This window comes from Chelonoidis abingdonii, chromosome 25 (assembly GCF_003597395.2).
Source record: "Chelonoidis abingdonii isolate Lonesome George chromosome 25, CheloAbing_2.0, whole genome shotgun sequence".
Taxonomy (NCBI): Eukaryota; Metazoa; Chordata; order Testudines; family Testudinidae; genus Chelonoidis; species Chelonoidis abingdonii.
Window position 1 is genome coordinate 957,489 of NC_133793.1, and position 15,783 is coordinate 973,271.

The 15,783-nt window shown below is 43.7% G+C and overlaps 1 protein-coding gene across 1 annotated transcript in view; it reads left to right on the forward strand.

Annotated features, from left to right (window-relative positions):
- Nucleotides 1-15,783, forward strand: part of INPP5B (inositol polyphosphate-5-phosphatase B) — a 39,867-nt gene that overhangs the window by 10,667 nt on the left and 13,417 nt on the right. The window contains 3 exon segments of the mRNA XM_032796263.2: nt 12,922-13,015; nt 14,636-14,806; nt 15,392-15,493. Of these exon segments, the coding sequence (XP_032652154.2) occupies nt 12,922-13,015; nt 14,636-14,806; nt 15,392-15,493 (367 nt within the window).

Below are 15,783 nucleotides of genomic sequence, written 5' to 3' on the forward strand. Positions count from 1 at the left end.
GTTTTCTTAACTCGTTTAGATTGACACGTCTCATAAGCTACAGTAAATATGGCTTTCTCAGCTGTTACAGAAGAAAAAGAAAAGCAAATAGCAATTCTCTCTGAACATGCTGTGGTCTGTTTATCAGCATCTTGATACCATCTTCCCTGCTGTGTCCTGGATTCTCTTTGCAAGTCCCTGCAACTTGGTCAGCTTGCATGCTGAGAGGTGCCTCTCCTGGTCATTTTTGTGTCAGAGGTGTTAGTCTATTAAGCTATTAGGACGAGGCTTCCTTAACGTTTACACAAGAGTCTTTTATTAGAACTCCTGGCTGGGAGAATGGTCAAATGACTATTATCTCCTAGAGAGACAAGGTGGGCGAAGTAATATCTTGTATTGGACCAACTTCTGTTGGTGAGAGAGACAAGCTTTTGAGATACAGAACTCTTCCTGATGTCTGGAAAAGGTACTCATAGTGTCACAGCTAAATACGAGATCGAATGGAGTCTAGCATGAGTAGTTAGCACATATTCTAAGTGATAATTCAAGTTGAGGTGGTCTGTTAACACCCCAGTAATCACTGGACAATAAGGGGGGTTGTGGGTTACAGCTTATTGTAACAAGCCATAAATTCATTGGCTCCATTCAGTCCATAATGTTTAGTGTGTAGCAGAGTTATGAATTTAAGTTCCCGGGCTCATCTTTTGAAGGTGTTGTGCAGGTTTCCTTTGAGGATGAGGACTGAGAGGTCAGATATAGAGTGATGACTTTGTGAAAAGTTTGCACCCACAGATGATATGGTGATTTTGTGTTTTATCATTTTCCTGCATGAGTTCATTCGAGAGCATAGTGTTTGGTTTCACCCACATAGTTGTTACTGGGGCACATAATGCACTGGATGAGGTACACCACGTGTTTTAATAGGTGTATGTAGGACCCATGGATCTTGAAAGGTGTGTTGTGGGGTGTTGTTCATTGGGTCTGTAGGTTTTGTATCTGTTGTTCTAGCAGAGTCTGGTGCCGCTTTGAGTTGGTGTGTGCTGGTCTGTGGGGAGCTTGCTTCTGATGATGAGTTTGGGGGTGGTTTGAAGGTCAGAAGAGATGGTTCAGAAAATATTTTTTTCAGGATAGGGTCCCCACTCAAATGGGTTCTAGTTGTTTGATGATACCCCAGTTGGGTTCCAGTGTGGGGTGGTAGGTGGCAACTCAGGGTGTGTGGTTGGAGTGGGTTGTCTATATTTCAGTATTGAAGCAGGTTCTGGGTATTTGGGTGGCCTGTTGCATGATGCGATCTATTTTTCTGCTGGAGTGTCCTTGTTTGGTAAAGGCGGTTTTGAGTGTGTTAAGGTGTGTATCCTGGACTTTCTCTCAGAGCATGTTCTCTGGTATCTGAGTGCCTGGCTGTAGATAAGATTTCTTGGTGTGTTTGGGGGTAGTTCCTGGATCTATGAAGGTGGGGGTGGTGATCCATGGGTTTCTTATAGAAATGTCTCTAAGGTACCATTGTTGAAACTGATCATGTTGTCCAGGAAGTTGAGGCTAGAGCGGGAGTGTTCCAGAGAGTTTAATTGACTGGGTTGCTGAAATTATGGTGGAAATGTATGAGGGAGTTTAAGTCATCTGTTCAGAGGATGAAAATATCATTGATGTATCTCAGGCATATCACTGGCTTTGTGGTGCATTTGTCCAGATTTGTCTCCTAGTTATCTCTGGGAGCACATTACCCCACTCCACTCCCAGGCTTCCTGTCTCCAGTGTTGGTATGTCAAAAGCCCAATTTCCATTTCTTAGAGAAATCTTATAATCAGCTGGTGATCGGAACCATTATTCCTTTCTACAGAAACTAGCTCATGACCTCAGGCTGAATACACTATAACTTGGTTTACACATAGATTTTGTACTGGTCCAACTGGTTAGGTTAGAGGGGGTGAGGTTTTTTTTTTTTTAACTGAAATAATTATTTCACTGCCACTTACTGTGGACAATTTTACCAATATAAAGGTGTCTTATACCAGAATAGCTTACTCCCCTTCCCATACAGGAATAAGAACATGAGAACAGCCATACTGGGTCCGACCAAAGGTCCATCTAGCCCAGTATCCTGTCATCCGACAGTGGCCAGTGCCAGGTGCCCCAGAGGGAATGGGCAGAGCAGGTAATCATCAAGTGGTCAGTTTCCTGTCACCCATTCCCAGCTATATTGATATAACTGTGTTACACTTGGGAAATTGTACTGCTTTAATTATACTGATAGACAAGGCCCTAGTCTCAGCCCATGCTGGACACACATAGCTAGGATGTGACCCTTTAAAAAATATTGTATTAAATTCTCTCACCATAAAACATAAGTTATTGACACGCTCTAGATCCTCTGTCACATATGTCTCCTTGTTTAGGCTTTATCTTATAAATATCAGAAATGACAAGTCTGGTCTCATGAAGGATTTGTTGAAGGTCTCAGCACCTCTGAAAATCAGGCAACTTTAAATAGAGACATGACTGACATGTCTTGGAGGGGTGTTGTGAAGATTAGTTAACATTTGCTAAGTGATTTGAAAAGGAAAAGCACCACTAGTACAAAATATTGTCTGGAATGTGTGAAGCCCATATGTACCTGTGGATTTAACGTTGATGTTTCTGATAAGGGAGGTACTGGGAGATTAGTTCTTATGGTCAGTGTGAAGGTCTGTGTGTGTATGGAGTGGAAGGCAAGGGAAAGATGCTGCTGCTCTCTGGGAGCTCCAGATAGCTTGTAGGGAGACAGAGGCCAGTGAATTTCTGCGGTTGCTGTGATTGTCCCTGAGACACATTGGAAAGAAGCCTTCCCCTCTGAAAATGACCACTGAGGCTGATTTTCTCTCCCTCATCATTTTTTAAAAGTAATAACCAAAGGGGAGAGGGATAGCTCAGTGGTTTGAGGATTGGCCTGTTAAACCCAGGGTTGTGAGTTTAATCCTTGAGGGGGCCATCTAGGGATCTGGGGCAAAAATCTATCTGGGGATTGTTCCTGCTTTGAGCAGGGGGTTGGACTAGATGACCTCCTGAGGTCCCTTCCAACCCTGATATTCTATGAAAAGTTCTCCTCCAGTCTGACCTGTCAGTCATTTGACAGTGGCACAGGCAGGGGCAGCCCTCTTCCCTCTCCATGTGCTGACGGTCAGATAGGCCTGTGGCACTTCTAGGCGGTTTACTGTGCCCTCTTACAGGGGTAACTAGCGGCCACCAGGATTCTTGCAGCACTGTTTCTTCAGCCTGTTTCTCTTTACGCTCCCAGGTGTCCCATTGTATTTCATAGTGGCTATCGAGTGGCTGTGTTGGTGTTTAAAGCTTTCATCAATTGGAGGCTGTGGTTCTCTGTGACCTCAAGTTGCCAGCCATGCAGGCATGGTCTTAGGGTTTTGCAATGACTACTAGAAAAGGTGTCAACCTGAAGGGACTTGACCCCATTATCTGCAGACCTGTTGGGATCCGGCATACTATTCCTCATTTCGTCCAAGAACTGTTTGCTGCTTCTCTCTGTGGTCAGCCTTAGAGCATCCAGTCTCATGTGACCTTTCTGTTCTACAGGGGAGTTTTAAATCTGGACTGCAATGTCATGTTGTCCAGAATGACCTAGAGATGAGCAGTTTGTATCTTGCTGTGACTGAAAAAGCCTCAGGGAAACTGGACCTGGTTGTACTTTCCAATCACTGGCAGTCGTGAGGCCTTATCACAGGATAATGTCAGTCTAGCAGATTCTTCAAGGGATCCTTCCCTCCAGACAGTCGTGTGGATGGTCTTTATCCCTGATTGCTCTTCCTGTTTTTAAATCCTTGGCAGGCACTTGGATATTATGGTGATGGGGCTACATAAGTACCTAGATAGATGATTGGATGATAGTACTTGGATTGGATGATAGTACTTGGATTATAGATGACTGGAAAGTCCCTATTTACCTGATCCAACTCCCATTGACTTCAATGGAAATTAGATGTGGCCCTGTTTGTGGCTTTCTGTCTTCAGAATGAATGAACTATGCCTATGGTAGAGCTGTGGGTCCCTGCCCAAGGTCACAGTGGCTGCTCAGATTTTTGATCAAGCATCTCCCTCTCATGATTTTATCTCGCCATCTGAAATATGTGGCCATTGGCAAAGCCATACAGCATGTCAGCCTGGAAAGAGGAATCGAGGGCTATTTGTACACAGAGACCACACAAGGCATAACTAGAGTTTCGGTGCTCAAACTCAGAACTGCTGGCAAATAGCCTTTTGCGCTTTGCAGAGCAAGACATGGGCAGATTGGGGCTCCTCCTTTGCCAGGATAGACTCATGAATAAAATGTGTTTTGAAAATAATCCCTTGAGTATAACACAACAGGGAAATGTAATTAAACATGTATAGGTCTGGGTATGGTTTTGTTTTCAGTTGCCACTGGAAGTGGGCAGAGCTTGCTGTGATGGAAGGTGTGACTTCCTGTTACTACTTAGGTGGCATGTTAACAAACAACAAATCCTCACAACCCTCAGTCCCCATGATGGAGAATCCCTGTACTAGTTTGTCCATTTGTAAAATGGAGATGTAGTGAGACAGGAACAGACTCGGAGGCCAGAATTGGGAACTTGGGCATTCACAGCTCTTACACCCATGCTCAGATCCGGGTGCTTTTTTTGACCAAATTCATGGATACTGAGATTCTTGGCTTCAGAATAACTCACATTCCTCCTCCTTGTACCTTCTCCATTTTTCAATTTTATAACTTCTTCTTTGTTTGTTCCCTCTCTTACTGTAAAAATGCTGTGAATTTTTTTTAGCTTGTGCTTTATCACTGGGGAGAATGGTTGGCGGCGTGGGGTACAGAGTGGAAGATGATGGGGAAGGGAGATATGGAATAGCCAGTCAGAGATGGTGCCTGTAAAAGTCTGAAGTTTAAAACACCTTCACCTTAAGGCTTGACATGGAAAGACCTTGCATACATATTTGAGAGAAACACCTCAGTGTTGAACACTTCACAACCACAGCTGTTTTGCAAATACATTCTTGTGGTATCTCTGAAGCATAGCAACATAGTATCTCCATTTGTGTGAATTAAAGCCCCTCAGCTGATGCTGAATTCTCAGAGTGAGTGATTGGCCTTTGACAAAGTTGCTGTTCCAAGGCTTCACTGTGTTGTTTTTGTCATCCAGATCTAACAATTGCTTTCATCCCCCACCCCGGCTTGGCTAATGGCAGGGGTAGTGGAGAACATGAACACAGAAGATGCATATTGACTGTTTAGCTGGGCAAGGACCTTATGTGCCTTCTGCCATCGGTGAATTTATGCAGAAGGCAGGAAGGGGAAACTGTGACTCCATCTGACTTGCACCTTAGAATTCTGCTTTGTTTGTATCAGGAGTAAATGCAGCCTCTGGGGCAGGTACAATCCAGTTCAGCTGTTCATAGCTGCTGAGGGAGGATTTTTAAGGGGAATGCTGATGGTGTGCTTTATGCCTCTTCATTTGCCAGCCTGGATATGCTGCTCTAACAACCTGACTAATCCTGGATTTTTACTGAGCAAGGCTCACTTTTTATCCTTTCTCAATCGGAGCTGGAGACTCTATTCGGGTCTCTTTTGCTATGCTGGGTCCTTTGTAATCAAAAGGATGTGTTAGCTGAGTCAGTATAACTGTTAGCAATTGATAAAGCTAATTTGGTTTGATCTGCAGAGGTCCAAGCTTAGGATATCAAGTAGATTTTTGTGGTCTGCCATGGGATAGTGCTTGAAATGTATCTTTACAACCTTTTAATAGGAAAGGCCTAATTAGCTGTTAAATCCATTTAGCTGCAAATCCTGTTTACAGTTTGAGCCATGCACACTCTACTTGTACTGAGTTCACAAAGCATCTTTATTTTTGTGCCTGGTCTTATTTTAACAGTTAAATTTTTTCCCTCAAGACTCTGTGTTCTAGCTCATCGTATCTTCAATTTCTTGCCCCATCTAGCTAGAACTGTCCTTGGCTGGACTTAAACAAAAATCTATTTGGTCAAACATACGGTGATGGATTCCCCCGGGGTGCCACCTGGAACTGGGGTACCACTGAGCCTGCCTGACCCACTAGCCTGGGTTCCTTTTACACTGTACTACTGTGACCCCCCTGCCAAGCCCTCTCCGAGGCTCCCATCTGCACCTTGACCAGCACACATACAGGTAGGGACACACTGCAGAAACAAACAGACGCTTTAATCAGCTCTGCATGGGAAGGCTTCATTTAAGGAACTGTCCAGTTATTCAAGTGCACCCCCTCCTCTGGAGGGTAAACCCAAAATTATAACCATCTTGCGCTGTACAGAGAACTGTACAGCATAAGCTCATGAAATTCACCCCATTCCTCAATGTGGAGAGGAATACACACAGCTTTCTGCCCCTGGTTATAGTTCCCACACACTGGTTTTAGACAAAGCAGAAATAAGTTTATTTATTACAAAAGATAGATTTTAAATTATTATAAGGGATAGCAAACAGATCAAAGCAGGTTACTTAGCAAGTAAACAAAAACAGTCTAAACTTAATATACTAAAGAGATTGGATATGCGTAGCAACTTCTCACCCTAAATGTTGATTTAAGCTGTTCACAGAGATTCTTAAGGGGCCAGCTGCCCTTGCTTGAAGCTTAAAGTATTCCTTTCACAGGCTAGAAATCCTTCTAGCCTCAGTCCATCCCTTCTCCCCTAGTCTAGTCCTTGTTCCTCAGGTGTTTCCAAGAGTCTCTTTGGGTGAGGAGTCAGTGAAGAACCACAGTGATGTCACTCCTCTGCCTTAGATAGCTTTTGCATATGGTAGGAAACTGTTGTCTCCCAGCTTGGTTCCCACGCCCCATCAGTGGAAAAATGCTGGTATTCCAAGATGAAGTCCAGTACCAGGTGACTTGGGCATATGTTCCTATAGGGTTACAGCAGCCATGACTCGGAAGCTGTTTGGAGCTTCCTCAGGAAGGCTCCCCAGTGAGAGATTAGTTCCTTCTAAGACCTATTGTTCTCCCTAATGCATTCCCCAGGTATAAAACAAATTTGTAATAGTTACATAGACAATATTTCTAACTTCAGATACCAAAATATACAAATAGGATAATCATACTCATAAATCATAACCTTTTCAATGATATCTCACATGACCTATCTTGCATAAAATACATCATAATTATGCCATACTTATATAATAGTAATATCTCTATGAAGAATATGAGGCGTAGTGTCACACATTCTAAATTGATTTGATGAAAGGAAACAAAGTTCCCAAGGGTAGAGGCTCTTTCTGCCTTTTGGTTACAGAAACTACAGATTGAAAGGTCCATTAAGTGGGTAATTTGGTTCATGCCCCTTTTCCAACAACTTGGGGCAAGTCCAAGGTTGTTCTCCACTCTGACAACTGTCGGTGGCAGGATGGACTTAGGATGGGAGGGAGAAGCAGCTTCTGAATTATTTCTCATACTTTGTACCCCTGTATGGCATTCTGTGCACATAGGTTGCTCACTCACTCAGGAGATCTTCATATGCAGATGTCAGGAAGGATGATGATGATAATACAGGATACCGTAAGTGATCTCCTTGACCTTTTCAACCTCTGCTACCATCTCCTGGCCCCTAATCTATTCCATGTAGCAGCTCTGTAAGCAGCATTCACCATGCACCTGTGAGTTCAGGCTGCCAGCTCTTTTGCTATTTGTGTCATTAATGCTGTTCCACCTGCTGGCTGGTGGAATGGACTCTGTTTGGGCAACTCTGCACGTTGTGTCCTTCCCAGTCTGAGGATGACAGTGTCAGTTGGGTAGAGACCGTGCCCTCTAGGGATGTAAGCCCAGGCCGAATCTTGAGTCCCTGTTGGGATGGATTTCAAGGCCTAAACCAGAATACTTGTAGAGTCCCAGGCAACACCTGATTGCTTAATGACTACACTAATGCTTGCGGAGAACGTTCATAGTACTACCCCGGGGACAGTGCAGTGTTGCTGCAGGTTGAGCTGGGATGTTTGGAAGCAATGAATTAATTTTCATTAGTGTTTTACCTTATTTCAAGACTGAAGTGTATCTTGTTTGTTCAGTGTAATGTGGTGCTGCAGCCTCTAGATTTATCTCTCTCTGCTTTGATTTTATAATGGTTAAAAAGCCTCAGGCTGGTTTGGCAGGCCCAAAAATTTGACTTGCCTTTTTTTGTTTCCTGTATATTTAGTACCCATGTGGAAAGAATAATCACACCTGCTTAATGAGGAGATCTGTGTGGCTCCTTAGCACATATTTTTGGCTCCATCTACTTCCACCCCAGAGGCAAGTGCAGGATTGTTCCTTGACTCCTTGCAGCAGATGCGCCAGTGTTTTCTGTCTAGCTTCAAATGTGATAAAATGCCTTGGATTGTGTTTTAAAAATCCCAAGTGGGTGAATGCACCGTGGATCTAGGTTGGTCTGATTTTGTGGCAAAACAGATAAGGGAGATACCCCCTGGGCAAGCTGCTAATTATTCTGGGTTCATTCTTCACAATAATTTCCTGATGAAATAGATGCTATGCCAGTCCCCTTTGCCTAAAGGCCAATTTCCTCCAGTGGATTGTTTCTCAAGATAGAGGAAAACAGTCCTCCCACCCCCAATCTGTTCTAGTGTGCAGCAGACTGCTTCCTCAGAAGCCTTGGCATTTCCACAGCTCCATAAGTATAAATGCACTCTACAGAACAGAAGCCGATCTCCGAGGAACTCAGCCTTGCTCAGCAGAACAGTGGTGCTGATATGGCTTTCATCCTAAGGGATCCCAAAGTATTTTTTGACATTCCTGCCGTAAGACTCTGGGCATGATTGTGTTTAGAGAGTGAGCGATCACCTTGCTCCTCAGGGAAGTTCATCAGTTTATGGGGGAAAAGTGGCAGCTGTTCAATTCCCATACCACCTCACAATCTCAGAGGCTGGTACTGAAGTGGCAGTTTTATTCCAGAACTCAAGAATTCCTTTTTTTCTGGATTAGAGCCCAGCATTCAAAGGAAGGCTTAGTTTATTTCAGGTAAACAAGGGCAGCAGGATAGAGATTGGAAGTACCTGTTGCTTTATCCTACTTATCTGAGGCTATGTCTACATTACTGCCTATGTCAGCAAAATTTATGTCGCTCAGGAGTGTGAATATTCCACCCCTGAGTGACATAAGTTACGCTGACATAAGCAGTCATGTGCACAGTACTATGTTGATGGGAGACATAGCTCTCCCACTGACATAGTTTCTGCCTAAAGCCACGATTTGGTCACGGAAGTCATGGAATCCGTGACTTCTGCAGACCTCCGTGACTTCAGGCTGCAGCAACTGGGAGCTGCAGGCTACCCTCACCTCCCCTGGTGGCTGGGAGCTTCAGAGTACCCCTGCTGCCTAGAGTGGCAGGGGTCCCCCACAGCTCCCCAGCTGCTATGGTTGTGGGGAGAATCCCCCAGAGCTCCCCAGACCCCACGGGTGGTGGGGACCCCCAGAGCTCTTCAACTACCACAGGCAGGGATCCCTCCCAGCCACGGGGCAGCGGCCGCAGCTCCCAGCCACAGCAGGCAGGGTGCTGGATCCTCCCCCCCCTTTTCATCATGTACATTTTTAATAAAAGTCACGGCTTCTGTAAATTTTTGTTAATTGCCTGTGACCTGTCTGTGACTTTTACTAAAAATGTCCATGACAAAATCGTAGCCTTATTTATGCTGCTCACGGTGGTGGTTTTTTTATGCCAATGGGAGAACACTCTTCCATCAGCATAGATCGTCTTCACCACATGCGCTGCAGTGGCACAGCCGTACCAGTATAGCTCCACCACTGCAGTGCTAAAAGTGTAGACATGGCCTGAGGCTGGAGTTTTGTGGATGAATGTTTGTGATTGAAACTCCATAGAAGCAGAAATTTCTATTGCTGCAAAAACAGCACCAGCAGTTTCTGTGGAGGAATTGGCTTGGATCAGCTGTGTAAAGATACTATTTCTGTATGACATGTCTCCTTTCTTCTGGTGCTATTTTTAGTTTCAATTCCAATTTCTTCTTAAACTTGTGGGAATTTCTGCACAAGCACATTCAAATATCTGCTCGGGAAACACGATCTGTGTACCAGCTGGGTGAACCCACAGGGAAAGCTGGAATTGGTTACATCACATCTGGAGCCAGACACCACCTTGTTAGTGCAGACATAGATAAGAAAGAAGCACAAGTATTTGTCCATCTAAATCCTTTGCTGCTTCCAGGCCCAGTTGCAGGCCTACTTTGGATTTGTGAGCTGTAATGAGTTTTGATCCTCATGCTCTTGGAATCAACCTCCGATAAATCCTCCTATGAAGTATTTATTCTCAGAGGGTTCTATGGGCAGAAAGAAGATTTCCAAGCTGAGGGAACTGCTGCTTCTAGTCTGTGTGTGTTCTGAATCTCTGAGTAAAATATGTTAAATTCTGTATCTAGTTTGAATTGCTGGTCTGGAGAGAATTTTGTAGAAGTGATAAAATCTTCAGCTTTGCTGCGTAGTCATTGTAGTACAGAAGAGCTCTGCTCTGTGTTTCAGTGAACAGAACTGTTCTGTCCAGCTTCATTTGTTAGATTTGTAATCTCAGAAACAAACTCCCTTCATTATCTGTAGGTTTGTGTACTAGGCGGAGTAAGCTGGAAACTGCCATTTCATAGAATCAGAAATGTTGGGCTGGAAGGGCCCTCAAGAGGTCATTTAGTCTAGCTCCCTGTGCGGAGGCAGGACCAAGTAAACCTAGACCATTCCTGAGAGGTGTTTGTCTAAACAGTTCTTAGAAACCTCAACCTCCCTTGGAATCCTATTCCAGTGCTTAACTATCCTTACAGTTAGAAAGTTTTTCCTGTAACTAACCTAAATCTCCCTTGCTGCAGATTAAGCTGATTACTTCTTGTCCTACATTCAGTAGACAGGGACAGTAATTGATCCCCATTCTCTTTATAATCCTGTAACGTATTTGAAGACTGTTAACAAGTCCTTCAATTTTCTTTACTTAAGACTAAACATACCCATTTTTTTAATCCGTTCCTCAGAGGTCAGGTTTTTAACCTTTTCTCATTTTCATAGTCTTCTCTGGACTCTCTCTAGTTTGTCCACATCTATCGTAAAGTGTCGTACCCAACACTGAGCACATTGAGGCCTCACCAGTGCTGAGTAGAGTGGAACAATGACCACCTGTGTTTTACAGATGACCACTCTTGTTAACACGCCTCAGTATGATATTAGTCTTTTTTTTTGCAACTGGCTAATAATGTTGATTTATAATCAATTTGTCATCCCCTGTAACCCTACGTATCCTTTTCAGTAATACTACTGCCTAGCCAGTTATTCCCCATTTTGTAGTTATGCATTCAGTTTTTCCCACCTAAGTGTAGTATTTTGCACTTGTCCTTACTGAGTTTTGTCTTGTTGATTTCAGACCAATTCTCTGATTTGTCAAGGTCATTTTGAATTCTAACAGTATCCTACAGAGAGCTTGCAACTGCTCCCAGCTAGGTGTCATCCACAATTTTCAAGGATACTTTCCATTCCCTCTTTAAGTTATTAATAAAAATGTTGAATGGTATGGGACACAGGGCAGCCCCCAGGCTACCTCACTAAAGTCCTCCCAAGTCTGAGAGCGAAACATTGATAACTACTCTTTGAGTATGGGTTTTTCAACCCGTTGTGCCCCACCTTGTAATAACTTCCCTAGTTTGCTTATGAGAATGTCACATGGGCCTGTGTCAAAATATCAAGATATTTGTGTATCTGCTGTGTGTGTAAAAACAAAACAAAACAACAAAAAAAACCCTCAGCCCCACAATTAAATAGTTATTTTGACGCCTGTAAGTATGGAATGTGATCACTGAAGAGGAATGCAAAATGAGCTACTGCAGAACAATGATTTGTTTAATGTATGAGTTAAATTTGCATAGTGCCTGGTACTTTATTGTGAAGTGCACCTCATATCAAGGCTGAGATCTGGTGCTTATCATGTTGCTTATGCTGAGGCGGGGCTGGCTTTCCATCAAGGACTCTGTACTGGGCGGGTCAGGGTGGGGACAGACTAAGTGACTAGTGAGTTGTGCTCTGTTATGGATATTTCAGCAGACACATGGAAGCCCTTGACATGAAGTATGTGTTTCTGTTTCCTTTCTCTCTATTTCTTGCCTGGCTTTGGACTTGACAAAGGTTCGTTACACGTATAGGTTTTGAAGGGGGAATTGGGCAATGTTGGGAGTGCAGAGGCCTTGTACTGGGACCTAGAGCTAATGGATAGCCCTGTGACAGAGCAAGCTAGTGGCGAGGCACTTGCTCAGGAGGAAACAAACTGGTACCAATGAAAGCAAAGGTGCATCAGTTATCAGTTCCTCAAGGTTCCTTTTCTGCAGCATCTGATTATTATAAACAGGCCAGTCGTGTGGCCTGATTGCCTTGTAGGAGTTTTAAACAAGGAATTTGACCAGTTTTTCTCTGTTCTGCAGTGGTCCCCAAACTTTTTACCTTGTGTCCCCCACCCTTACCCCTGTGTGGTTTGTTTTTTTTTGTTTGTTTGTTTTGGGTTTTTTTATGTTCTGAGTTTTTTCAAGCAGATGAATGTTACTTTTTCCACTGGTTCCTTCCCAGTTCTTATATTACAAAATCCATATAGTAGTCTGTAACTCCCATCTGTATCAAATGGTTTGTTTTTTTAAAACTGGTACAGTAATTTGTGTACATATTCTTAAAATCCTCCAACAAAATGTTCCTGTGTTGTTTTTTTTTTCTTTACTTAGGAGCACTGAACTGTGCTTGTGGGTTTATAGCCAGTATTTGGAAAGACCCTTTTAACCTTCTTATCCCAAGAGGAATGCAACACACTTAAAATAAGAGCTTGTTTTTTTCTGGGAACGTGGGATAGATTTTCCTTGTATTTGTCTCAGCGTGTAAGTACTGTACTGTATGGCATGTTCCCTTGTTCTGTGTAAAGCTTTTGTTTTTCTTTTAGCAGTTGTGAGGTCTGGAGACATCAATGAGAATGCAAACAATCTCGTAGTTAGTCATAGCTGGAGCCATAACAGTGATGATAAAGCTACCCCTAGGTACAGTATATCTTAAATCCTCCTTTATCAAAGGAGACTGTGAGATCGGTTGTGCACGGCACCTATGCTTGTAAGTTCTAATGAAGTGGCATTGTATATTTGGGTATTTAGCTGCTGTCATCCTCCACAGAGCATCATTGCACACTGGTGGCAAATGATGCATCGTGCCAGACAGGATGGAGGATGTCTGCAGTTATTTATAGATTGTCCAGAATAGTTCTGAGCAGTGCAGTGATAGTTCACGTGTCCATGGAGGAGGAAGACAGTAAAACTTTCTGCCTTGACTTCCTGGTTTTCATGTGTCTGAACTAAGAAGCTATTGTGGAGAAAGGCAGGCATGTGATACACACCAGTGCCACCTGTTGGCCAGCCTGTATTTGTAAAGCAAGAGAGCGAATAGTATGCAGTGTTGTTGTAGCTGTGTCGTCCCAGATATTAGAGAGACCAGGGTAGGGCAGCCAGGTGTCTGGTTTTCAACCGGAACTCCTGGTTGAAAAGGGACCCTGGTGGCACCAGTCAGCATCGCTGACCGGGCCGTTAAAAGTATGGTCGGCAGTGCTCTGGAGCTAAGGCAGGCTAGTCCCTACCTGTCCTGGCTGGCATCGCACTGTGCCCCAGAAGCAGCCAGCAGGTCCGATTCCTAGGCAGTGAGGAGCACAGAAATCTGTGCGCTGCCCCGCCCCGAACACTGCCTGTGCACTCCAATTGGCCAGGAACTGTGGCCAGTGGGAGCTGCGGAGGCGGTGCCTGTAGGCAAGAGCAGCGCGCAGAGCCACCTGCTGCACCTCTGCCTAGAGCAGGACCTGCTGGCTGTTTCCAGGGCCTTGGGGAAGAGGCAGGGCAGGGGGCATGGCCTCAGGGAAGGGGTGGAGCTAGGGTGTTCGGTTTTGTGGGATTAGAAAGTTGGCAACCCTAGACAAGGAGGGAGTGAGGTAATAGAGGTTGGTTCAATAAAATATATGACCTCACCCATCTTGTTATTTTAATAGGGAATAATAGTAATTTTAGTCTGTAGGGCATTCCCACTTCTGACCCCTCAGATTGCTGCTTTATAACAAAAATATAACATCCCATCCACTAAAACATTATTAAATACCATACAGTACTAAATAAACTCCCCCCCCTTGTCCACCCCCACACGGGGAGGGTCCTGTGCAGGGACTGGCCTTGACGAGATGAACAGCTTGGGAGGGCTGGGTGGAGGGAGGCAGCTGGGGGGAGAGTTTCAGCTCCCCATCCCAGTAAGCAAGGCACACCATTTAAATTCCATCAGAAACAGGGTGAGTGAGGCCTCGCCTAGACACACAGGCTGCACTGATTTAATGGACTCAGCTTTTAAATCCCTGTAGTTAAACTGATAGAACTCTTGTGTACAAAAGATCTGAGTCCTCTTGAGAAATATTCATTTCAGCCTTGCTCTGTCATGTGCAGCTGAGATGATTAAACAAGCTGACTTATGTGAAACAAGTTTTCAGTAGTAGTAATTATCCCTTCTTTGCAGGGTGGGGATTGGGTTTTTTTTTCCCAGATCTAAATTGTGTTTTGATGAGCTTATAAGTGTATAAGTGTGTTTTGATGAGTGTATAAGTGTCTTATTCTACCTTCTCTCTTTGCTTTCAGACCGAGTAAATCCAAGATGGATGTAACCACTGAGATGGCGCGATCTTCTAGCGGGATAGTTTCAGACAATGCTTGTATCTTATCAGAGCAGAAGTTTGGGCTAAGAGATACTATAGTTAAATCTCAACTGTTACTGAAAGAGAATTCCTATACCTATCTCCAGAATTTCAGGTAACAACTGTCTTTGGGAGTACAATTTTAGGCATAATTGCAAAATAAGTAAATCTCATACATTTGTAATTTCACCTGAAATCCACAGCAATGGGAAATTTGGGGGGAAAATAGACGTTAGCCGCTGCCATCTGGAACAACCTTTCTGTATCTCTCCTCCATTTACACAGTTGCAGAGGAGCATGCTGTCACCTGAACAGCCCCTGCTTAAGCAAACGGCCTTTTTTGTATATCTTATTCTTTGTCTCTTTTCAGAACTCACCTGAACATACTTTTGCCTTGGACTCTTGTTTCTCCCTGGCTTCTGTTTATTATTTATCTCTGTAATGTCTTCTGGTTATGGGGAGACCGTTTGTATGAAAGATGACGTTTAGTATTGAAAACTTTATTTTGGTTCAAATCTCTTTAAACAAGCCCTTCCTGAATAAAAGAACAAGTGAGAAAATTGTCCCAAACTATTCCTACACAACCCTGCTTGTAGTTCTTTTGTAAAGTAAATACACTCTATGAAATGCTGCAGGAAAGTTGCTGGCACAGGCTTGGATTGCAACTCTAGGATTTTGTTGAACCCAAGTCTCTTTGCAGGTTTTTTATTGGAACGTACAATGTGAATGGCCAGTCACCCAAAGAGAGCCTCCTACCTTGGCTGAGCCATGATGTTGAGCCTCCGGACGTTTACTGTGTTGGGTGCGTATTTCTTCCCTGCTAGCCCTTCCAGAAACTTCTCTGGGTAGCTTGCTGATGAATGTGTTGTGTGTAGCTATCTAGCCAAAGCTTTGCAAACAAGGGTTTAAAAGTGAAGATGTTTGCATTATCTATAGTGGCTCTTATTCCGGAAGTGTTTGTTCTCTCTACTGGCATAGCATACTTTAGATACCTTTATGCCACACTGTGGTTGAGTCATTTTAATACTAATGTTCATTTACTTTTGCAGTTAATGCACTGCTAAAATCAACATATCTGGATTAGAATTCCAG